This window comes from Ahaetulla prasina, chromosome 2, assembly GCF_028640845.1.
Source record: "Ahaetulla prasina isolate Xishuangbanna chromosome 2, ASM2864084v1, whole genome shotgun sequence".
Lineage (NCBI taxonomy): Eukaryota > Metazoa > Chordata > Lepidosauria > Squamata > Colubridae > Ahaetulla > Ahaetulla prasina.
Window position 1 is genome coordinate 124,246,609 of NC_080540.1, and position 26,401 is coordinate 124,273,009.

Genomic DNA, 26,401 nt, shown 5'->3' on the forward strand with positions numbered 1-26,401 from the left:
AACATCACAAGATAATTATTCACATGCTACAGCCAAAGCATAAGAAATGAAAATGAACAGCTGAAGTACATAGAAGACCACTGGCAAAGCTTACATTGGTATCATGTGGAAATATATGTAGAGAAGTATATGTTGATAAGCCTTTATAAATTCTACAAATTTTGTAGGATCAAGTAGTAGGCTGAAATGCTCAAATTCTGGACTGTATTACTTATTGCTGCCCAATATCTGTCTTCTCCTCCCCACTTGTGGTAAACTAGTCTGGTATTTAACTGGTATTCTGCTATCATGTTTCTAGAACCTTTGTATCTAGGTATGCAAAGCTGAGACTCAACATCTCTGTTACTTTTTATAAAGCTGAAGAGAGAAGTAAAAATATCCTTTCATTTTTGCCATTGTTCTTAGCTCTTCAATATTGCTTAGTTAAAACTATGACTTTTTAAAATTTGCTGATCCTTAGTACCCAGGTATATTAATACTGGCTGCAATTTATTTTTTATCTAAATAAGAGGTTCTTAGACCTCACATTCTGAGGTGCAAAATTTTAATTGTAATTTGAATGAATTTCTAATTTTATTCAAATGTTAACAGATTTATTAACGCCACAAATGAAAAATCAGAAAAAAAATATTCCTGACATAAACTCTTGCAAGAGTTTCTAGAGTAAGATTTTGAGTTCTTTGAAGACATTAATCATCTTTGGAACAACACCTCCTTCTTGAAGCACATGGGCAAGTCTAAACTGAAATACTCTGAATCATTCTCTGATTGTACCAGATTGGCAGTGTTGGTACCTTACTTCCTGTCAGAATCTTCCATACAGCAATACATTTGCTATAGCAGTCAAACTGTTTTTTGATGAGTTGAAGCAGTGGGATAACATTGTCCTCTTTTATCCATTAAAGAAAAATAAATCAGGACACATTTATTAAAGCTGTATTTTATTACATTCCTGAGATTTTTTTGGTCACTTTCTGATTGCCACAAAGTCTATAGCTTTATTCTGTTGGAATCAGGAAAGAGAGTATACAAGATGAGATTAAGGCCCGAGAGCATATTCCTGGGTCCATCTTTGTCAGAGGAACTAGAATAACTGTAGTGGTGGCAATATTTTGGTGGACAAGAACTACACTCATCATAGATGTAGTTACATATATGGGTAGTGTAGAAATTTGGGGAAAAGATTGAAGTGGCCTTGATTCCCCAAATGCTTCTCCCATGTAATGTTATTTATATATCAACACATTGGGTGGACACTTAAACAGTGGCAAAACTGCCTTTTTATAAATCCATCAAAGTTTCTAAAGATGAGAGACATAGATAATTAGGTGACCTGTTCTGCATAGTGACTAAGAATTGCTATCTTAAATTCTAGCTAGTTTGCTAATTTCAACTTTTCCTGTCTAATAATATTGCTTGCTATAGAACGATTCATCCAAATTACTGTGGTAAGCTTTTTGTAGAGATGGCCTGCCATTGTCCACTTAGCACACAGATGGAAAACTAATGCTATACACCTATTTCTACAATGTGCCTTGGCTGCTTATTTGTTTTTATACTGGTTTTTATATTGATTGTTTCCTGATTGCTTATTTGTACCCTATGACTATCATTAAGTGTTGTACCTTAGAATTCTTGATGAATGTATCTTTTCTTTTATGTACACTGAGACCGTATGCACCAAGACAAAAAATCTTGTTTGTCCAATCACACTTGGCCAATAAAAAATTCTATTCTATTCTATACTATTGACCTAATCTTTATTATCTTTTTCAACTTATGCATGCTGTTCTTTCTCTTTTACATAGTTTAAGGAGGCTTGTGGTACAAACTGAAATGTTGGAGTAATTTGAAATTTTATTGCAGAACTCTTCTACTATGGGTTCCCCATTAAAATAATTATGGCAGACTGCTCCCAAATAAGCTATTTTTTTCACATGTGCTAGTTTATCCAGGTGGGGAATTTTAGGTCTTATGCAAAAGGTTCCTTCCTTTAATGCAGCCTTTAATTCCATTAATTTTTGAATTAATGCTTTTGTGTCTATCTTCTGTTGATATAAACTGGTATGCTATCATTAGATAAAAAGTGGTATAGAAAAATAGTGCTAGTAATTTAAGCACCAATGTTGTTCCTTTCTCATTTTCTATTATTTCTCATGGTTTAAAATAAAATCTTGAATTATGTGTTTATTATTATTACAACACCGAAAAAGGCACTACACTTTATGTTTAATGTAAAGTTTTGTTTTTTGACTTCTAATTTTAATCAAATTTAAATTTTAATATTGTGATGGCCAAGTAACAGCTTTCAAATAATTTAGTATCTTTCCAGCACTTGCACCCTACTGGGTCCTTGTAATTTTGACTTTAGGGTAGAAAATTGACCATTGAGCTGACAGCCTTTTCTAGTTAATTGTTTCAGGTAGATTCTCTTTCTGATTCAATAATGAATGCCATTTATTACAGGATGATGTGATGATGCCCCAGAGAATAAGGCTGCAATGGGAAGCTAATATTAAGTATCCAAGGAGTGTGAGTATTTTCATTTGCAATGAGTTTTAACATAAAAGCATGGAAATCTCTGTGATAACGTTAACTGTACTGTACTGTAGTTGTTAATGACAAAAGTCCCTATTGCCATTGTCAAGCAAGAAGTACTTGTAGTAATAGTGTACCAGTTGTACCTGGTGAATTCATGACTGAACTCAGGGTTGAAGTAGGCTATATAGTAAAATTAAGTGGAACTTTACCCTACAGTGAACTGGATGCAGAAAAAGAAAGCAGTAACAATTCTGATTTAACATCATATGATTTAACATCATACATCAGATTATAATAGAGCAACATGTGATAGCTGTAAAAGTTTTATTGCAGCTTGCCATATATATCTGAGGATTCTAGTGAATTCCTTAAATAACTGGTGGGCTGATGACATTAAACCTGCCAAATTACATGCTTTTTAATTATAGAATCCTTAAGTTAAAGTGGAACACTTATCAGAGTTGCAGTGATAAAAAAAAACAGATAATGAATTTAGATGAAATAACCATTTTGGTTTGGGTAGATTTTATTCTGTATGTGTGTATATTTAATTTTAAAAGGCACTCTGCAAAGTCAGGCTGTGTTCTTAGTGCATCTGAAAGCAGCCCTCTTAATATTGTTTATTTTGGATTGGTTTAGGTTCAGAAGATTGGGCATTCTTGTGAAAGGGGTGTAAAAGCTGGATAAAGAGAAAATAAAACAAGCCTTTTTTTGGTAAAAGAGTACGTTGTGGTCCAACCAGATGGAATTCTCAGATATGTATGGCAGGTTGCAGAGGAGTAAATTTTTTTAGTTATCCCATGTTGTAAAAGAGAAAGTTTGACAAAATAACTGCCAAAACATGTAGCCACTCAGATGGATTACTTTTAATAAGCAGTATCATAAAAGGCCATCTAACACTTAGTTATTTTACTAATCTCATTCTGCTGCAGTTTTCAGGCAGTTGTTTAAATTACAAGTATGAGAAATTGTCTTTTGAATGAGCTTTCTTATAAAAAAGGTATAGGAATAGATTTGTTATGTGAGAAAATATTTTATTGTGATTAATTCTCAATTTCATTTTCAATTTCATACATTTACAATACGTTCTGACTAAAAATGTTTGGCACTTGTTTTCCATAAGTGTCCTTTTGAAAAAGAAAGGTAGCAAAGTAAAGAATCTTTGGGGAGGCTGAAAGAGGATCAGGCCAGATGGATAATAATAATAATAATAATAATAATAATAATAACAACAACAACAACAACAACAACAACAACAACAACAACCGAGTTGGAAGGGACCTTGGAGGCCTTCTAGTCCAACCCCCTGCCCAGGCAGGAAACCCTACACCATCTCAGACAGATGGTTAGCCAACATCTTAAAAATTTCCAGTGTTGGGGCATTTACAATTCTGCAGGCAACTTGTTCCACTTATTAATTGTTCTGTCAGGAAATTTCTCCGTAGTTCTAAGTTGCTTCTTTCCTTGATCAGTTTCCACCCATTGCTTCTTGTTCTACCCTCAGGTGCTTTGGAGAACAGCCCGACTCCCTCTTCTTTGTGGCAAACCCTGAGATATTGGAACACTGCTATCATGTCTTCCCTAGTCCTTCTTTTTATTAAACTGGACATACCGTATATACTCGAGTATAAGCCGAGTTTTTCAGCACATTTTTTGTGCTGAAAAACGTCCCCTCGGCTTATACTCGGGTCTATACGGCTTATACTCGAGTTTTTTTTTTTTTTAAGCCCCTCGGCTTATACTCGAGTATATACGGCTTATACTCGAGTTTTTTTTTTTTTTCTTTTTTTCACATTTTACCGGACTGAAGCCCTGCCGGTGCAGTGAGAGGGCGGGGCGGGGGAGCCGCCAGCCTTCTCAGCTGAGGGAGGGAGGGTTTCCCCAACCGGTAGGTGCCTCATTTCCCACCCTCGGCTTATACTCGAGTCCCCAGTTTACCCCAGTTTTTGGGGTAAAATTGGGGACCTCGGCTTATACTCGGATCGGCTTATATTCGAGTATATACGGTACCCAGTTTCTGCAATCATTCTTCATATGTTTTAGCCTCCAGTCCCCTAATCATCTTTGTTGCTCTTCTCTGCATTCTTTCTAGAGTCTCAACATCTTTTTTATATTCTGGCAACCAAAACTGAATGCAATATTCCAAATGTGGCCTTACCAAGGCATTATAGAGTGGTATTAACACTTCATGTGATCTTGATTCTATCCCTCTGTTTATGCAGCTCAGAACTGTGTTGGCTTTTTTAGCAGCTGCTGCACACTGCTGGCTCATATCTAAATGGTTGTCCACTAGGACTCCAAGATCCCTCTCACAGTTACTACTATTGAGCAAGGTACCACATATCCGGTACCTGTGCATTTTGGTTTTTTTGCCTAAATGTAGAAACTTACTTAAAAGAGATAATTCTCTTTTTCTTGAATCAGAATGAAAACAACAGAAACAACTGTTAAAGTTTAACTTTTAGGCCTTAATTTGTACCACAACATTGCCATGTCTAACTTGGCAGGCATTATAATCAAAGAAATCCAGAGTTGACTATGCTCTAAAATGAGTTGAGTGTGTGTATTTATTTCTTATAAATAAAAGATAGGTGCACATGTAGACATATATGAGCTCATATTTTCCCAGGTCTCATTTCATTTGTCTGAACATATTGCATAGTAGGCAACATGAAAAGAAAAAGATAGAATTGAACAAATATGTGGCTTGCTCATGACTTGCAGGCATCCACAACTGTGGCAGTTGTTAAATTAGTCTTGCGTATGCTTGAGCTGGGTAGACTGTCCTTGTAGTGCATTTGCTTACTTTTAGAAGTATTTTATTTGTCTTTGCCCTATTTGTGATTCTCAGTGCTATCTGCTTTTAGATAAAAAGGATGGTATGGGAATATATACAATGAAAGTATGTTTCCATCTTGACTTGTTTGGATTGTAAAACAAATAGACATCCTACAGTCTTCCTATCAATGTTTCTTATCTGGCAAATCCAAAGTGTTGTCAAATATAGTTTCTTCATTTGGAGGCAACATTACAATGGACTAAAATGCAACTAAAACATTTCACAGTAAAGCTTTCTGTTTTATGTGCAATGTTATATTGTAAGCAAAATCACTTTGCTTTTGATGTCTGTTTCTGTTATCTTTTTTATTTGCCTTGTTCCCATAGTGGATAATGAAGGATGAATAAGTTGCCTGATAGACAAACAGCTATCTTAGTGCTGTTAATGAAGTAGAATATGCACCATCTTGTTCAAGTTTCAGGAGATTGTTTCATCGTTTGCTGCCTGAGAATGTGAACAAGATGTTCATAGTGATTTTTTCCATTGCATGTTTTCTTGGCCCAGGGTAATTTAGGTTATCTGCATGGTCTTGGCTCTCTGGAGGAGAGTCTCCAGAGACCACTAAGGAGTGGTCAAGACATCATTATATCACAAGGTGGTTTTCTCTATTAAAGGAAGCATTAGTATAGTCACAGGAAGGGGCAATTCCCAGAATTAAAAAACTTGTGATTATGATGAATATCTTCCTTTGTGAGGTAAATGAGAGGATCACAACAATCCAACCATAGATATTCTGGGGGATACCAGTTATCTTAAAAATATCTCACTCTTGTGTCTGGCCTGATTAATTGCCTTGATCACTCTGATGGATAACCTGTTTGGAGAGAACCTATTACTCTTACTTGTTCACTTAACAAATTCTAATATTAATCCTTTCCAGTTAAATATACTCACTAGGAACTTTATCTTCAGTAATTTCATTTCTGTACCCTTAGTAAATCCAGAAAATAACACTTGAGAGCTGCCATGAGATCCTGTATTGTTTTCAATGTTACTTATATAAAGCTGGCAAGCAAACAGGGAAACTAGTCAGAAGTTGGACAAAGAAGTTCTTTGATAGACTTACAAGATTTACGTTAGCCTTTTAAGGTAGACCAGACTAGGAAACCAAAATCATGTAGGCCAATACTAGTTTTATTATAAAGACATAATAATAAAACCTTGCAAGTTTGAATATGTTTCTCTCCTCTTTCACTTTATATTTGTGAGAACTAAGGAGACATTTTATGTCTTATCTGAGACATTTTCTTTTATTACAGTTCTGCTCCAACTACCAAAAAACTTGTTTTATCTAATTGTTGTCTTCTTCCTGTCCCTCAAAGTCATTCTTTCTGCCTATAAAAAAGGCTAGAGTTCAAAGTGACTGGAGGCTTTTAAGAGATTCCAAAAATAGACAAAAAAAGTATCTTGGGATATTTTAGAAATAAAGGGAAATACAAAGAGCATATAGTTCATTGCTACGAAAAAAAATGTGGTTTGATAATGGATAGTGGTGAGGAGGCAGAATATTTTAATTTTTAAACTGCATCTGTCTTCTCATGGAAGGGAAATGGAGCCTCAGCTTGTCATCATTATGGCACTTGGGTTGTGGGGGGGGAGGAAACTGTAGTTTGGGGAAGACAAGAAGAAGATAATGTAGCTAATTAATGCACATCCAAGTATCCTGGGATAGATGAATTATCTTATTAGATACTGAAGAAACTAGTGGAGGGTGACCACAGATCTGCTTTTAAGAATCTTTGAGGACCCTTAGAGGACTGGTGAGGTAGCTGAAGAATGAGGTCTGCAGATTATTTCCTCATTTTCAAAATGGGGAACAAGGAGAAAAAACTGTAGATTTGCTGTTTAAAACCTATGTGTTTTCTCATTTATTTATCAATCATATCTGTATAGTTGCCAATCTTACACGAAAGTGACTCTGGGTGATGTACAGCACTTAATTAAAAAAACTATAAATACTTAAAAACAGACATACTTAAAATGGTCATATTCTTTGAACAGATTATCTAGCAACAGTTAGTTATGCACACAGCATTAACATGAGTCAAAATGGGATTGTCACAAAAAAGTGTACAAGACTAAGCTCATCTCCTTGTTTTATAACAGATACTCAGACATGTCATAAAATAGTTTACCTGAATGATGTCTTTGCCAGTTTATTTGGCAAAATCTTTGTCAGAGTGCCTCATGTGCATACTTGAATAAAAATATGGTAAATACGGGGTAGATGATATTATTGTTCAAAGGATACATGATTAGTTGACTGAATAACTATATTCAAAGAATGTTTATTAATGGGTCCACTTGGCTTTGTGGAAAGTAAAATCTAGAATGCCAGAGGGTCTGTCTTGGCTCTGTGCTATTTAACATTTTTGTCAGTATGAATGAAGAGGTTAAAGCATACTCAGAAAGTTTGCACTGAGAAGTAATACTTTAGATAAGAAAGAAGATTAAAAAAATATCTGGGCTCTATGAGCTGAAATGAATATAATGGAACTTAACACTGAGAAATGAAACTGCATCGGATAAGAACATCTGATATATTTTATATATCAGAAAACATCAAAACATTAAGCTATGTTCACTTACTGTGTATGTTCAAGGGAAGAAGATGAAGCAGAATTGAGTACTTCCAAAGGAGATATTGGCTAACAGGTGTAGAAATTTTCCATGCTATGCTGCAATATTCTTCCATCATTAAACTTTCACATAGATAAATATGCACAATATATATATATATATATATATATATATATATATATATATATATAGGTCTTTGGTTGTTCGGGTTTTCTCCCGTGTAAAATTGGAAGTGTCTTGGCGACGTTTCGACGAAGTCTCATTCGTCATCTTCAGGCTTCAGCTTCGTGCTTCTGGGAGCTCCCAGAAGCACGAAGCTGAAGCCTGAAGATGACGAATGAGACTTCAAAACGCCGCCAAGACACTTCCAATTTTACACGGAGAAAACCCAACAACCAAAGACCTATATACAAACACCCGTGAAAACCTCAGAAAACAAATATATATATATATATATATATATATATATATATATATATATATATATATATATATATATATATATATATATTAAATAAGGTAAATCTTTTAATTTCAATAATTTGAAATTTTACTTCAGATAAATGTTCTTAAAATCTGTTAATTTCAAGGAGTTAGAAAAACAGAAAAACCACCAAATCTATTATGCTTTTATATAATATTCTGCTTTCTCTTCAGAATGATGAGGTTCTAAGAAGGCTATACTAACAAAATAAAATAAAGTGGTTTCTAGAAATCAGGAAGCATTACAATCTGAATAGATTTTTCATGCTGAATGTTCAAGATTGCATTAGAATTCATGTGATTCTGATATGATTCTCTTTACAAAAAAGTGTTCATGTATAAAACCCTGTGTAGTTCTAAGAAGGCTATACTAACAAAATAAAATAAAGTGGTTTCTAGAAATCTGCTTTGGTGACTGCTTTGGTAACTGCTTTATCTGCTTTGGTGACTGATGAGGTTTGGAAAAGCAGTCCTGTGTGCTTTTTTAAAAAGATCTTGAACTAGAACAGTAGCCATTGTTGTTGTTTTTTAAATTATAAAGATATGAATAAAAAGACCACTACCTTTTATCATTAAAAAAGAGAAGTTTACCAGTGTTGGAAGTCTAGTGCTTATGATGGTTTGATGCATATTTCCACATAGTTTGCTTGAAACATGTTTAAATTCAGCAGTGTGTTTGCTTTTCATTAAACTGGGCTTTCAGACTTCTTTTTTCAGTTTGGAGTTTCTGCGGAACCACAGTGGATTTTCAAAGCAACTGTTAGTTCAAGTCTGTTCTACATTTTAATGAAACAGTACAAATCTAAACCATTCTCTCTGATACAACTTAGTAATTAAATGTTAAATCCAGTATGGTCTCCACATGCCAATAACCACATCTAACAATGATGCTATTATTGCAGTATTACAAAATGGTTACTCAGTAGATGATCATATTTTATTCACATGCTAAAACCACAAATGAGGGTATTAACAGAGTATTTTGTTTATGTTTTAAATAGCTAAACATGGGCATTGTAAGATATTTTATGGGATTCATCTATATTCTTTCAGAATAAATATATAAATAAATCTTGTTCCAACTTTCTAGCTAAATATTTGCTTTTTATATTATTTGTTCATGGGTTGGATATCTTTTTCAGTGCTTTTAAGCATTTCAGTATTGAGAGATTATATTAATATAATGCCAGAGACTTGAAGACTTTAGTTAATCAACATAATTGAAAGTTTCATAAGTATTACTATTAAAACTACTGTCCTAGTTAGCTGCTCACATATAGAAAATTAAAAATATATTTTTGCTAATGCTTCTTTTGGTAGACTTGAATTTTCATGCATATTTTCTGAAATGAAAAAGATGCAGATAGATTAACGTGAAGAAACCCACTTGTAAATAAATGACATAGGAAAATATTACTATATTAATTGAAGATCAGAAAGAAATTAAAATATCAAGTCTTTATTAATATAAATGTTACCTAGGTAGTATGTCTTTTGTTTTTCATTTACACCTGGTATTTCAAACAATGGGGTCATTTTGATAGGTGTCAGTGTATTACAAGTAACAGAAGCCTATTTGCTTTCACGTTTTGCAAAATAGGTTCTATTATTTTAAATAGATAAAAACTAACCGAAACTAATTAGCAATAATTAGGGAAAAGGAAAAAAAATAGTGTAAGAAAAGAAAAAGTTTAAGAAAAATAGGACAAGAAAAAAGTAGTGGATTTTGATATTCTTTACAGCAGTTATAATACAAATACATTTTAATCTTTAAGGCTGCATCACATTACTCTTCCTTCTATATTATCTATCCTGTCTAACTGTCAAAGCCATAAGTCACAAGTTCTTTTTTTTTTTCATTTTTACACAAAATGTCCATAAGAGAGTTCTAGTCAGCAGTGAATGTAATGTCTATTTTCTAATCAAAGACATTAATTTATCAATTTAAGCAAAACCTGTCAACTTTACCAACTATTTCTCCATATTTGGTAGTGTCAAATGTTTTCATTTCTGGGCATATACAAAATCTCACTAGTGATTTTGATCAAAATTTTGATCATATGTTGACATAATCGTCCATTCCTCAGGTTTTGACAGAACAGAAGCAAAATACTTAGCTGTTGGAGTCTCAGAATATAAATGGGGATGTACTTTGCTCTTCTACTTGTGATTATGACCTCACTAATATTATGTAGCTTTACTGCTTTGGTGCTCATTATAATGATTGTAAACTGATTTAAGTTAATTTCCATAAAATGAAGGTGAAATCTCCTGTATTAAGAATAACATATTATTATACACATATACCTATATAATATAGCCATTTGTCAAAGAAAAATTTATTATCTGTTTAAACTTTTTGAGTTCAAATCTTCAGTGGCAGCTGCAGTGATAGCTTTGCAATGTTCTCCATGTAGACCTGAGGCAAAGGAAATAATTTCAAAGCCAAATCTCTCCTGGAGTTTTAGAGCTGATTGGGTATATGGCTTTGGCCCTGGCCCATCTCTACAGCAGTCATTAACTATAATCATAAACACATGAAAACACGACTTTTCTTCAAAGCAAAATAAAAGGGGGCAGCTTATTGGTGAAATCTTAGAACTTCCTTCTAATTTTCCTTTTGTTTTTACCTGCGGCAGCACTTCTGAAACTCATTTAATTTGCATTCCATCATAATCTAATACAGCTTGCAACTTCTTTATTCCAAGTCACTACGGCATGTTATCACCTATTATCTTATGTTGAATTTTTGAAAATTTGTTGCTCCAGATTCCTTTTGACTCCCACTGAATTGTATCATTTTGTGCTAAACATATGTGTTATATTAAGTTATGAAGGGAAGAACTATTCCTTAATTCCTCTTAATAATGCAATAACCTGAATCTTTTTAAAGCTTTAATTGATATACTAAGCTTGATTGCAACTGATGGAAAAATGTTGCAATGATTCAATGTTGAGTTGTGAATGAAGGCAAATATATGTGTCCCAGGATAATGTTGAAAAATCCAATCTGAGTTGCTCACGAGACCAAAGGTTTATTCTACCAAGTTTTTGGACTCGTGCTGGAGCCAATCCTCAGGGAACTCTCTCTCTCTCTCTCCAGAATGTTGAGTTGTCCTTAAGTATTTCATATGTAGACTGGAAATAAAAAGAGAAAAACAGTAGCTAATCACTTCGATATCATTGGCAAGACAACTGTATAGAAGTGTTAATATAGTCATTAGGAACTGAGTTTGACTTTCTAATAGCTTAGTGTTAAGTGTTATTTATTTCAGGCTTACAAATATCAGTTCAACATTTTACAGAAAAATACATTCACATATTTTTAAAATCGAATGATGGCATTACAGTAATCAGAGAAAATGTGAAACAAAAAAATAATTGCATTCTTGTTTGTTCAAGAGTAAATAATTTATTATTATTTATTATTATTTAAATTTATATACCGCCCTATCTCCCAAAGGACTCAGGGCGGTTCACAGGCATATAAAACATCAGTGTACAAAATTAAAATAATCTTTAAAAAACTTATTCCAGTGCCCTATCATTAAAAATATAAATATAAATATTAAAATCAATTTAAAACCCCTATAAAATTTAAAATCTAAGCCAGTCCTGCACAGATGAATAAATGTGTCTTGAGCTCGCGACGGAAGGTTCGAAGGTCCGGAAGTTGACGGAGTCCTGGGGGGAGCTCGTTCCAGAGGGCGGGAGCCCCCACAGAGAAGGCCCTTCCCCTGGGCGTCGCCAGACGACACTGCCTAGCTGACGGCACCCTGAGGAGTCACTCCCTGTGAGAGCGCACGGGTCGGTGAGAGGTATCTGGTCGCAGTAGGCGGTCCCGTAGATAACCCGGCCCTATGCCATGGAGCGCTTTAAAGGTGGTCACCAAAACCTTGAAGCGCACCCGGAAGGCCACAGGTAGCCAGTGCAGCCTGCGCAGGATGGGTGTTATGCGGGAGCCACGAGGGGCTCCATCTATCACCCGCGCAGCCGCATTCTGGACTAACTGTAGCCTCCGGATGCCCTTCAAGGGGAGCCCCATGTAGAGAGCGTTGCAGTAATCCAGGCGAGACGTCACGAGGGCGTGAGTGACCGTGCATAGGGCCTCCCGGTCCAGAAAGGGGCGTAACTGGCGCACCAGGCGAACCTGGTAGAACGCTCTCCTGGAGACGGCCGTCAAATGATCTTCTAGAGACAGCCGTTCATCCAGGAGGACGCCTAAGTTGCGCACCCTCTCCATCGGGGCCAGTGACTCGCCACCGATGGTCAGCCGCGGATTTAGCTGACTGTACCGGGATGCCGGCATCCACAGCCAAATAAGAATGATTCATATTGCTGCTGTTGTTAGTCGTGACCCGACCCATTGCGACCCCGTGGACAACGTTCCTCCAGCCTGTCCTATCCCCCAGAGTCCATTTAAGCTCATGCCAGCTGCTTCAGTGACTCCACCCAGCCACTTCTGTTGTGCCCCCCTCCCCATTTCACAGAGAAGACGCAGAGAAAAGCGTCCCACAGTCCTTTATGTTTGCAACAGACCTGATTTTCTGTAGTGAAAGCAAGACTTGTCAGGTATAGTGCAACGGCCTGCCAAGTTCCGAGTTCTTTATCTCTTACGGAGACAGAAGCCCACGTGTCCAAGATCCGTTGCCAAGAGCTCACAAGAAAAAAGCCTTTGCACAATCCAGGCCTTTAACTTCCAAACAACCGATCTTCAGTTCGCATTCGGTAGCTTTTGTCCGTCACTGTGGGGTGTGGCTCAGTGACTCAGCACTCTCTGGGCCTGCCACACTTCTTCCTCTGGGCTGCGCACGCCTCTTCCTGGCCTTCTGCTGGCACTTGAGGCGTTGCCAGGAAGGAAGGACCTGGAGAGGGAGGCCTTGTCGGCTCCTCTCCCTCACTCTCCGAGGCATCCTCCTCCATGAGGACAGGCTCGGGGGGCTGGAGTCACAACAACCTCATTCTCCATAGTGGTGGAGACAGCAGCCAGGCATAGGTTGTACTCGTCTGTTCAGATTGAAGGACTGAGTCTGTCAGAGTTGTTAAGTCCCACCCTTGTAGCTAGGGGCTCCCAGCTTTTGACTCAGTCCTTCAGACTGAACGGACGTGCCGGACTGTGTCTCTTGCCTCATTTCTACTTGCTGTTTCTTCCTTCATCGAGAATTCTATACTTTTACATCTTAATTGTGAGTGCTAGGGCTGATCCAACAACTTGGTTGATCATGCCCTTCCCTGGCAACTAGCTTTGGCTTGCCTGCATCACTGGGGTATCCCAGCCCCTTTTTTCATTCTTATTACATCGTTGTTTTAAGGCTCCATTGAACAGCAGGCATTCCGGAGCACTGCAGAGCTTGGGGGTTGATCTCCTTTAGGGCTGACCAGTTTGATTGCCTTGCAGTCCAAGGGGCTTGCAGGAGTCTTCTCCAGCACCATAGTTCAAAGGCCTCAATTCTTTGGCGCTCAGCCTTCCTTCTTGTCCAGCTTTCACAGCCATACATTGCAACTGGAAAAACCATAGCCTTGACTCTACGCACTTTTGTTGGCAGGTTGATGTCTTTGCTTTTTAGTATGCTGGACAATGCTAGTTTTTCCATAGCTTTCTTCCCCAGGAGCAAGCACCTTTTAATTTCTTGGCTATAGTCCCCAGGTGCAGTAATCTTGGAGCCCAGGAAAATAAAATATTTTAATATTAAATGCAGATTCATATTAAATTCATATTAAACTAAATTTCTGTCCACCCATAATATGAACATATTTATAATGCAGATACATGACATTGGAACAACAAAAATCGTATATGACCCCTCCATTCACTGTAGTTTTTGGTTTTCTGTTTCCTTTTCGGATGTTGGTGCATGCTACAGGTACTCCTCGACTTACGACTATTTGTTCAGTGACCATTTGAAATTATGGTGCTGAACAAAGAGACTTAGGACCCCTGCCAGAAGTTGCTACAGTGACCTGTGGTCACATCAATAAAATTCTGGTGCTTGGCAATCCACCTGACCTTATAACCAATCACAGGGGCCTCCCATTTGTGTTTTCCCATTCTGCCTAGCTGGGTCTCCATGGGCCTTTGGACATGCATCCCACCCCACTGGGCTCCACCCCCTTTTTCCTTTCCTCCATCATGGTTCCTCCATTTACCTTTTCTACAGTTCTTTCTCTTCTCTTCTTCTGCCCAGTATCTTGTCTTTCATGTCAACAGTTAAGTCTGGGTGTTCGATAGCAGGTGCTTGTCTGTTTGAAATCTAAAGTTCCAGAGCACTTTACCTTCTTCATTTTCTATTACTTTGCCTATTTTATGGTCCCACCAGTTGTTGCTTGCAGGCAAATGACATTTCTTAACAGATCTTTCAGTGCATTATTGTTGCTACTTTGTCATAGTGTTGCTTGTAGTTAGTCTGTATGATCTATATGATTATATTATTATATTAAATATCTTCTTCCAGCAACTAATTACTGTAGATTGTCTACTGTTTTGTCAGCATTTTTTCAGAGGCATCTATTGTGGTCTTCTCAATTCTTATTCTATGTGCTTTTCTCCTTAGGACTTGCTCTTGTGCAGCCATAATTTGTCCCTTTCTCTTCCTCCAACTTTCTCGCTCTTAGCCAATGCCAGATTTATTGTTGCATGCGGCTAAGAAGAAGTTGTGGGGCTTTTTAAATAGTTTTTTAAATAAGGGTTTTTTAAGGGGGGGGAGGGATGTGGCGGGTGGGGGTGAGAACCCGTCGGGGAGGGATCCAGCCCCTGTGCTAGTTCGCGACACTATCCCATCTAGTCTGAATGCAGGGGGGGAGGACGTTCCAGGTTTAGTGGGTTGTCCGATCTGTACGGTAAGTGGGAGAGGCAGATATGGCGGGGAGGGCCGTGCGAGTTGAGGGAGCACGCGTTCGATGTCTGCGAGCGATCGCGTGCTCCGGCCCCTCAGTCCCGACCCGTTCCCCGGGTGGCCATGATCCTCAGAGCTTGGATCTTGGCTGATGTTATGTAATGCTCGGTCCGTGGTTAATAAGGCCCCCTGATTTGTGATCTTATTCAGGGGAGTCCATGGACCTTATGGGCATCACGGAGACCTGGTTGGGCCCAGAGGGGGTCACCCTTGTCGAGATGTGCCTCCAGGTTTCGAGCATTTCATCAGCCGAGGGTCCAAGGTAGGGGTGGGGGTGGCGGTTGTCATTAAGGAGGATCTAGAGCCGAGGAGACCACTGTTCCTCAGATTGCCGGCTGTGAATCCTCTATGTGCGGTGGGGCTATAGGAATCAGTTGGGCTTGGTGATCGCGTACCTGGCTCCTTGCTGCGTGACCACAGCCCTGCCTGAGCTGTTGGAGGTACTCGCTGCTGTGGCGGTTGAGACCCCCAGACTTATAGTCATGGGGGATTTTAACCTGCCATCAGTTGGCTTGTTATCAACGGCAGCTCGGGAGTTCCAGGCTTCCATGACGGCCTTGGACCTGATTCGAGTAAATGATGGCCCTACGCACACGGGGGGAGGCACGCTGGATCTGATTTATATCTCTGGACAGTGGCTTAATGATCTGGTGTTAGATGATTTAGTAACAGAACCAATGTCATGGTCGGATCATTTTCTCCTTCGCCTAGATTTCCGGACCGCCATTCACCACCGCAGGGAGACGGAACCTATACGGTGGTTCCGTCCCAGGCGCCTGATGGACCCTGAGAGGTTCCTGACGGAGCTTGGGCCATTCCCTGAGGATCTGGCCCACGGCACGGCTGAGGAACTGGTCGTGGCCTGGGAACAGGCCGCGGCCGGGGCCTTGGACCGTGTCGTGGCTTTGCGACCTCTGACCCGGCGAGATCTCGTCCGCCCTTGGTACTCCGAGGGGCTGAGGGAGATGAAACGCCAAGAAGACGCCTGGAGAGCACCTGGAGGTCCAGTCGCTCGAGCTGATCGGACACTAGTTGGGTCCTATTCTAGGACCTACCTAGTGGCAATGAGGGAAGCGAGGCGTTCCTACGCCTCCACCCTCATTGCGTCGGCAGATAACCGCCCGGCCGCCCTGTTTCGGGTGACCCGTTCTCTCCTACATCAGGAGGTACGGGATGACCCCTTGCAGGGACGAGCCGAGGAGTTTAGCGGTTATCTATACGATAAAATCGCTCAGCTGAGGGACGGTCTGGACCGAATTTGGGATGATCCAAGCGAGGGAGAGGAGGCACGTCTTGTTGAGCTCATTTGGGATGAGTTTGACCCTGTGGCTCCCGAGGACGTCGACAGGTTGTTGGGGAGGCTGCACGGCACGACATGTTTACTGGACCCGTGTCCTTCCTGGCTGGTACTGGCCACTCAGGCGGTGACACGAGGCTGGCTCCAGAGGATTATCAACGCTTTATTGGAAGGGGTTTTCCCTGCCGCCTTGAAAGAGGCGGTGGTGAGACCCCTCCTTAAGAAGCCCTCCCTGGACCCAGCTATTTTGGGTAACTATCGTCCAGTCTCCAACCTTCGCTTTGTTGCGAAGGTTGTAGAGAGTGCCGTGGCGCGACAGCTACCCCAATACCTGGATGAAGATGTCTATCTAGACCCGTTCCAGTCCGGCTTCCGACGCGGATACAGCACGGAGACAGCTTTGGTCGCATTGGTTGATGATCTCTGGAGGGCCAGGGACAGGGGTTATTCCTCTGCCCTGGTCCTATTAGATCTCTCGGCGGCGTTTGATACCATCGACCATGGTATCCTGCTGCGCCGGCTGGGGATTGGGAGTGGAGGCACCGATATCGGTGGTTCTCCTCCTATCTCTCCGACCGGACGAGACGGTGTTGACGGGGGCAGAGGTCGACCGCGAGGGACCTCACTTGTGGGGTCCCACAGGGGTCGATCCTCTCGCCCCTGTTGTTCAACATCTACATGAAGCCGTTGGGCGAGATCATCAGTGGTTTCGGGGTGAGATACCAGCAGTACGCTGACGATACCCAGCTGTACTTTTCCACCCCGGGCCACCCCAATGAAGTTGTTGGAGTGCTGTCCCGGTGTTTGGAAGCCGACGGGTCTGGATGGGGAGAAACAGGCTCAAGCTTAATCCTCCAAGACGGAGTGGCTGTGGATGCCGGCATCCCGATTCAGTCAGCTGCAGCCGCAGCTGGCTGTCGGAGGCAGTTATTGGCCCCAAAGGATAGGGTGCGCAACTTAGGTGTCCTCCTGGATGATCGGCTGTCGCTTGAAGATCATTTGACGGCCGCTCCAGGGGGCCTTCCACCAGGTTCGCCTGGTTCGCAGTTGCGCCTTCCTTGATCGGGATGCCTTATGCACGGTCACTCATGCGCTCGTTACCTCTCGCTTGGATTATTGTAATGCTCTCACATGGGGCTCCTTGAAGTGCACTCGGAGGCTTCAGTTAGTCCAGAATGCAGCTGCGCGGGTGATAGAGGGAGCTACGCGTAGCTCCCATGTAACACCGCTCCTGCGCAGACTGCACTGGCTGCCCGTGGCCTTTCGAGTGCGCTTTAAGGTGTTGGTGACGACCTTTAAAGCGCTCCATGGCTTAGGACCTGGGTACTTACGGGACCGCCTGCTGTTACCACACGCCTCCCACCGACCCGTACGCTCCCATAGAGAGGGACTTCTCAGGGTGCCGTCCGCCAAACAATGTCGGCTGGCGGCCCCCAGGGGAAGGGCCTTCTCTGTGGGGGCTCCCACACTCTGGAACGAGCTTCCCCCGGGTTTACGTCAAATCCCTGACCTTCGGACATTTCGTCGCGAACTGAAGACCCATCTTTTTATTTGCGCGGGGCTGGCTTAAATTTGGATTTTAATAAGGGGAATTTTATTAATTTTAAATGGGGTTTTAACTGATGGCAATTTTTTAACTTTGGGCTATTTTAAATAAGTTTTTTAAAGGGTATTTTAACTTGTATATTTGTATTGTTGGTTTTTATCTTGCCTGTACACCGCCCTGAGTCCTTCGGGAGAAGGGCGGTATAAAAATTAAATTAAATAAAATAAATAAATAAATAAACTGCTATTTTTTTTAGTATACTGGCCATTTATTATAATATTTTGCCTTGCCATTTATTTTTCTCTCCTTTATTTGGTTTTTCTTGTAGGGCAGTTTGGTCTATCCAGTACTATGTAAGACTTCATGTTAAATTAGTTTCAGTGCATCATCTTCAGTGTTCATCAGATATTCTTCCAATGCTCTTTTCTTCTTCTTCAACAGTCTGGTGTACTTTCAACATTCCACTCCCACCTGTTTTTTGGATAAGTAGAGTCAAAAATCACTGAGTGGATGAAGGGTGTGATTCATTGTCATTATTTTTTGGAGCTTTCTATAGAGGGCTCTTAGTTCTACTTGAGACCAGTTCACTATTCCAGCTGTCTATTTAATGACTGTAATTCCCATATGTTAATTGCCTTGATAGATGAAAATCCACTGAGCTTGAAATTTAAGATCTTCTTCACTCTTATGATATATTCACTTCTAACCTTCTTGACTTCAGTGTGCTTGATGTTGTCAGTTTGAAGGATGCCCAGGTATTTGTACTGTACTGATGGTCTTCATCCATATTCTGATGATATTTCCATAAAGGCATCTTAATTCCTTCAATTTTCACTATTTTTCCTCTGTCGATGGTAAGGATGGCACATTTGTCCACCCCAAAATCCATTGCTATATCATTGCAATATATGGACAGCGTTGAGCAGAGATTCTTTTTCAAATGGTGTTTTTCCATACAGCTTCATATTGTACATATATTATTTTATGGAAACATTAAATGCAACAGTTGGACTCCTTCTTCCATCTTTAGGCTTTTTGTATGTTCATTACTTAGGCAGCAAGGACTGATTTCAAAGGAGTTCAACACCCACAGTTGAAGGTCAGAATTTCAAAAGGTCTTGGATAGATCAAAGAGAATAGGCCAAACTTCAAAGAAACTCAGTATTTATTTATGGGTCAGGAGCATATCTAGTAATCTGCTCTTCATTTAGGGATTTACTTTAGCAGTTCATTCTTGGTAAGGTTACATTCTACCTTTAGGAGCTGATTTGAAAGAGAATGAGAAATTTGGGGTTTTGATACAGCTTCCTGGCCACATGTGATTTGCATTGTGTATTGGCTTTGACTTAGTATTTTTTGAACATACTTTTTCCAAAACATATTTTGAGATCTTTTCCCAAATAGTGGACTTTCAAATAAAGTCCCAAGATATTCTTAACACAGAATTCCTTATAAAATTGCAGCCTGATCTCCAGTGGTTTTTATAAAGCAAATTTACTAATACTATTTGTAGTTGTGCCAAGATACCTTTTGTTCATAAAAAATTTACTAGTTACATAACAAGAGACTGAGCATGCCTAGCTATATGTTCTCAAACATTTAGAAAGTTTAATAGATTATAGTGAAACTATTAGCATTTTGTAGTATCTTCATTCATTCTTTCCTATTACAGGTTTTAATACAAAGATGTTGAGGCATAGATTGTAAGGGTTTGCTTTTATTATACTGTTTCTTTAGTTTGACCTTAAAACAAAATAATTTAGTATTATTTTGTAGTATTTTTCTTTAAAGTTGATATTTTGATGGTGGTAACTGCTTCTTTGCTTTCTTTCTATTCCATTAGTGGTATATACAAAATGGAAAATAAAAAATGTGAATAATAGAATCATGATCATGCAGAAAAAAGTAGATGAAACACTGCATTAGATTTTTCAAGTTCAAATAATTGTAGTTATATTGCTTAAAAATACCTCTTTGGTTGTTCTTAGAAAAGTGGTATAAATTACTTTAAATTTAATTTAGTTTAATTTTATGTGAATAAATTCTGCTTTTTATAAATCTTAACAGAAATGTTACACATTTACGAATTGCAACAGTTACAACAAATTGTTGGAAAGTTATGTTGGAATGTTGTACAATTGTTGCTTGTTTTACTCCTATGCTATCTTTCTGATTCTGGAAAAGAAGAACATTGGTGGTAGAAGATAGTGGTTAATGTTCATTCTCAAGGGATTGTCAATCTTCATCATTTTAACCAAGAAATGGTAAAATCCTAATGGAATTTATAAATGATAGAGTCCCTGTTTTTACACAGTGCCTAAAACTGTTGATTTAACAGAGTGTCACAACATATATAATTTTAAAAATATTTTCTGATAGATGATGAGACCCTATGATTCTCAAGAATAGTCAACATATCTAGGCTTCAAAAATGGGCAGTCAATAGAAGTAATTCTGTGGTCAGTAACCAGCAACACGACAAAGGGGGTTTTGCTTCAGATTTGATAGGGAATTTAGGAATGATAATTTGTTGAAGGAGACTTTTTTTATTTTCCCCCCCAAAATTAAAGGCCAGCAAGCAGAGAAAAATTGTTGAAATTCTGAATGAATAAGAATGTTCCAATAAGGAATACACGACTGCTTTTTAAAAGAGTATAAGGGACTATACTCTCTTTCAAAAGTTGTTTATTACCTATTAACAAGTCTTCTAATCTCCTCTGAATTTTTATCATGATGAGCTAAGATACAGGGAACAGATGAGTGGGTATCAACCTTCATATGTGTTTTTTCTCATGCCATAAAATATTAATTATCTGCTGTGTTTTGAGATCTTTCTCTTAAATAGTAATGGGATGCTTAAATAACAAGGCCTTTTCTGCTGTGGGCCAAGTATTAGAATAATTCTCAATAGTTCTATATGTATTAGTTTAATATTTAAATGGACATTGCATATTATAACTAAGACCAGGAGATCAGCTTTCCCAAATACTTACCTTAAATTGTAGTATATTATTTTGAGAAGAGGCTTAGAATATTTTAAATAAATAGAAGGATTTTAAACTTGTTAGTCTGAACAACAACTGAACAATAATAATCTCAATCTGTAGCTATAATATAAGAATAAGAATAAGAATAATTTAATTTCTATACCGCCCTTCTCCTGAAGGACTCAGGGCGGTTTACAGCCAGGTAAAAACACAACAAAGCATATAATATACAGTTAAAAAACCTGTTAAAAAACCTATTCAATTTGGCCCATTAATTAAAATACACATTAAAACCATAAAAAACCATGAAAAACCCAGTTAAAATTACTAATCATTTTATGCCAGCCCTGCGCAGAAGAATAAATACGTCTTCAGCTTGCGGCGAAAGGTCCGGAGGTCAGGAAGCTGTCAAAGTCCTGGGGGAAACTCATTCCAGAGGGTAGGTGCCCCCACAGAGAAGGCTCTCCCCCTGGGGGTCGCCAGCCGACATTGTTTGTCTGACGGCACCCTGAGGAAGCCGTCCCTATGGGAGCGCACAGGTCGATGGGAGGCAAATGGTGGCAGCAGGTGGTCCCGTAAATAACCCAGTCCTGAGCCATGGAGTGCTTTAAAGATGGTAATTAACACTTTGAATTGCACCCGGAAGACCACAGGCAGCAGTGCAGCTTGTGCAGGAGAGGTGTTATACAGGACCCACGAGTGGCTCCCTCTATCACCCGCGCAGCTGCATTCTGGACCAACTGGTGCCTCCGGGTGCTCTTCAAGGGAAGCCCCATGTAGAGAGCATTGCAGTAGTCCAGGCGAGACGTGACGAGGGCATGAGTGACTGTGCATAGGGCATCCCGATCTAGGAAGGGGCGCAACTGGCGAACCAGGCGTACCTGGTAAAAAGCTCTCCTGGAGATGGTCGTCAGGTGTTCCTCAAAAGACAACCGCCCATCCAGGAGAACGCCTAAATTGTGCACCCTTTCCATTGGGGCCAGTGACTCGCCCCCAACAGTCAGCAGCGGTTGCAACTGACTGTACCGGGATGCCGGCATCCACAGCCACTCCCTCTTGGAGGGGTTGAGCTTGAGCCTGTTCTTCCCCATCCAGACCCGCACGTCCTCCAGACTCGCACGCCCTCCAGACACCGAGACAACACTTCGACAGCTTCATTGGGGTGGTTAGGAGTGGAAATGTACAGCTGAGTGTCATCAGCCTACAGCTGGTACCTCACCCCATAACCATGGATGATCTCGCCCAGCAGCTTCATATAGACGTTGAACAGGAGAGGCGAGAGAACCGACCCTCTAATATCCTTGGATTTTAAGCTGCAAGGACTATGTACTTGGACAAGCTGTAATAATGTCTGTATTATGTGAATATAATATTATATGAATTGGTTGCCATGTTGAAAATGGACATAACTAGATGAGAGAAAAAAATTGATGGGCTATATGGAACATATTTAAGGGATGCAGTGGCTCAGTGGCTAAGATGTTGAGCTTGTCGATCAAAAGGTCAGCAGTTCAGCGGTTTGAATTCCTAGTGCTGCGTAACGGGGTGAGCTCCTGTTACTTGTCCCAGCTTCTGCCAACCTAGCAGATTGAAAGCACATAAAAAATGCAAATAGAAAAATAAGGACCACCTTTGGTGGGAAGGTAACAGCATTCCGTGCGCCTTTGGCATTGAGTCATGCCGGCCACATGACCACAGAGACGTCTTCGGACAGTGCTGGCTCTTCGGCTTTGAAACAGAGATGAGGACCACCCCCTAGAGTCGGGAACGATTAGCACATAAGTGCAAGGGGAACCTTTACCTTTACTATGGAACATATTTACAGATCTTCTCATTAGAAGACGATGGAAATTCATATTCATTGTGATGCTATTCTTCTATTCAGATATGTGCCTGTGTATGCACACACACAAACACCATATAAATTTCTTTTGGGAAAACTATGGAACTTAAATAATATTTCTGAGCTGTGTTCCTTGTGCACTACTTCATGCTTAGTAAATCTTGTTTATTGACAATTCAGCAACTTTTTATGAAAAAGTTCTGAAACAGCAATCTTTCAAATGTATTTTCTTCTGAATGTGCTGCCCTTTTGAAATGTGTATCAGAAAGAATACTTGATAGAAATCACTGATATTAGATTTTCTTAAAACCCAGCTACTTTTAGTTCATCTGACTCACAAACAGCTAGTGGATAACAATGCCTTGCACTTTCTAGAAGCCTTAATATGGTTTCTTGATATTTCAAAGATACGAACACGGCTACAACCTGGCTACTTTTTCATTAATGTCATTCACAGTTTGGAGTGGACTAGCTTATTCATTGTACTGTACTTTAATTGGAAATGTGGCTTTAAAAAAGCAGAACTAAGACTAATCTGTCACCTCTTGGCAGCTGTTCATTAATTTGTATTTGTGTAGCTTTGGCCAGGTCAGTCTGCTTTGTGTACAAAAGCTAAGCTTTCTTATCTTTTTCTAAAGAAATACCTTTCAGATCAGCAGGATTGTGTTTGCCCAGCACTTCGTATTTGTTTTCATCTATTCTTTTGAATTACCCCATGTATAATTCTCATGTTCATCAGTTTTATTTTATAAAACTCATTAAATAAAAATGAAGGTAAAAAAAAGGAAACCTTTAAGGTACAAGAAATATCTCATTTTTAAATGAAAAAAAATTATCTGCCATTAGTTTAGAGAAGTCTGTGTTTTAAAATAATGCTCCTTTAAATGGATAAGATTGAATGGAAGCCTTATTCTGATCGAATATGAGCAAGCAGTGCATTTTCTTATTATAAATATTTAGTATAATTTTTATCCAGTGACTCCTTCCACCATCCTTCCTTCAGTGGCTCAGTATTTCTATTTAATAGCCGGATGGATTGTTGGCAACTGATATGCTCAAATCAGAATACTTATGACAGTGCAAATAACATAAGTTTGTTACATTTGGTGGTTTGTAATTTATAACTCCAGTACTTACTGAGGTGAAAATTCTACAGGTAATCTTTGACTTAATAACTGCATATTTAGTGATCATTCAAAATTACAGTGATTGAAAAATGTGATTTTCAACATTCCTCACACTTATGATCATCACAGCATCCCCTCCAGTTACACATGAAAAGGTGGGCACTTGGCTACCAGCATGTATTCACAATGATTGCAGCATCTTGGAGTAATGTGATTGCCATTTGCATCCTTTCCAGAAAGCTTCCAACAAGCAAAGTTGATGCTGAATGTAACATACCTTGATATCAGAAACATACCATGATGTCAGAGGTTTTCTCAACTCTTTGAAACAGAGAATAAGATTCTTGTAAAGTCCTTTATAATTAGAAGAGGGATTAGTGTTCAGAAATCTCAGCAATTGAATACTTTCACTTTAACACCCAATTTATTTTTAGGTTATTAGGGCAGGGACTTCTTCATTCTCTCGGTAAAACTATTTGAAGAACAAGAGAACTGACTAATGGTTTTTGTAATACTGGAGGAATGTGCAGGTGTTCTGAGCTAGTATTATTTTGCAAATGATTATTTACTTTCTGAGATTCTGAATAGTCTCTGATAGATACATTTGACAGAATATTCTGCAGCATTTTAATAAGCAAACTAATTAATTAAATGTGAACTGGTAATGGGTTAAGTAGTTATATAGTAGCTGGCTGATACAATTGAAGTTTCAAGAATTCCACAAGATTTAATCCTTGACACACCTTAACATTTGTATCTATTGGGATATAAAGGGTAGTAAATGCTTATTTTTTTTTGAGATAGTAATATTGTTTAATGATAATTAAATTCAAACCGATAGCATAGAGTAATATATTGAAAATAACAGTGAAAATTGACAGAAACAGATGCAAAGATGTTTACTTAGAAAGCAAATAGTGCACAAAAAATAGAATAGGTGAAATCTGATTTGAATTTCTTAACTTTGAGGAATGAGATGGATGCAGTGGTCTCAATGGTCCGTTTCAGTTGCATGATTATATAAAAACTAATTTCACATTTGTTTCAGTTATTATTATATTTTTAGCCAAATCTGCCATGTAGCTTGTTTTTAATTTTGGAAAGAAAAGATTTTGCATAACTTGCTAATAAATTATTGTTCATGTGCAATAATTTGTAAATGATTGAAAATAATACAAAGTAAACACTAATTGTATATAGTATGCAGAATAATTATTTTTATATTTATTTATTTGTTAAATTTGTCATTTATCTCACTATGGGCTACTATAGGTAGCTTACAATAATAAAAAGGAAGAAGAATGAAAAGGTATGTAAACAGAACAGAATATTGAAAACATATCCTTTGTTTTCTCCAGCTAAAATTGCAACTGTTACAGAAATAATGATGTTACACTATGCTGTGAATGTTATGGTAATACTGATTCGGACTCCATTAAAATAAAACCAATTATATGAATCTGATTTGCCAGACTCTTAATGTAATCTTCTGTGGTTCAAAGACAGATTTTTTTTTTTTAAAAAAAATCTTCAACACATTTCTTAAATACCTTTCCCATTTTTGGTTGTGTTATCTGCATTCATCAAAATGTTTTTGTTTCTATTTTCAGATTATAGGTTGCCAAATTAAGAGAGAACCAGCAGAAGCTACTGAGCGCTATACTAGGTGGATCAATAATTTAACACATGATCAGCTTCTTACTCAGGTATTTGAGTGTATTTGTACAACTGAAAATTAGAGTGTATTTTCCCATTTATATTGTACATAATTTGCTTTGCTTTGTCTGCTTTCAACATGGAAGCAGGATATTTAAAACCATCTGAAAATAAGACATAATCACATTCTGCTCAGACAGTGTTTCTTTCTGTATATCCATCTTCAAAATATGCACTGTACATCTCCAGGATAGATTTGGATGAGTGGGGTAGGTGAAAAAAAAGAAATGATCAACCGATGGAATTCTGTCAGCAGAAACTCTAAGCTCGATTCTGCTTAGAATAATACAAAGACATATATAAGTGGATTAAAGCAGCATTTCAGAAAGTGAGGAATAGCCAAATATGAATTAAAATTGCTAATAAAAAGTATAAATACTGAAGAGTTTTTTTATTATCTTTTATTATCTTTATTATCTTTTTTATTAGCTTTATTTAAAATCGTGTGCAACCAGAATTAAGATTTTAACCAGGGGTGAAATGCTCCCGGTTTGGACTGGATTGCCCGATCCAGTAGCGATGGTGGCAGGTGGTTCGGAGAACTGATAG

At 38.7% G+C, this 26,401-nt stretch overlaps 1 protein-coding gene across 5 annotated transcripts in view; it reads left to right on the forward strand.

Annotated features, from left to right (window-relative positions):
• B3GNTL1 (UDP-GlcNAc:betaGal beta-1,3-N-acetylglucosaminyltransferase like 1) overlaps window positions 1–26,401 on the forward strand; it is a 191,340-nt gene that overhangs the window by 21,740 nt on the left and 143,199 nt on the right. For 4 of the 5 annotated variants that reach the window (XM_058168482.1, XM_058168481.1, XM_058168483.1 and 1 more), the window contains exons 5-6: window positions 2,467–2,532; window positions 25,747–25,842. In XM_058168482.1, the coding sequence (XP_058024465.1) occupies window positions 2,467–2,532; window positions 25,747–25,842 (162 nt within the window). The remainder of the gene's footprint in view (window positions 1–2,466; window positions 2,533–25,746; window positions 25,843–26,401) is intronic. The other variant, XM_058168484.1, reaches the window with a different exon arrangement.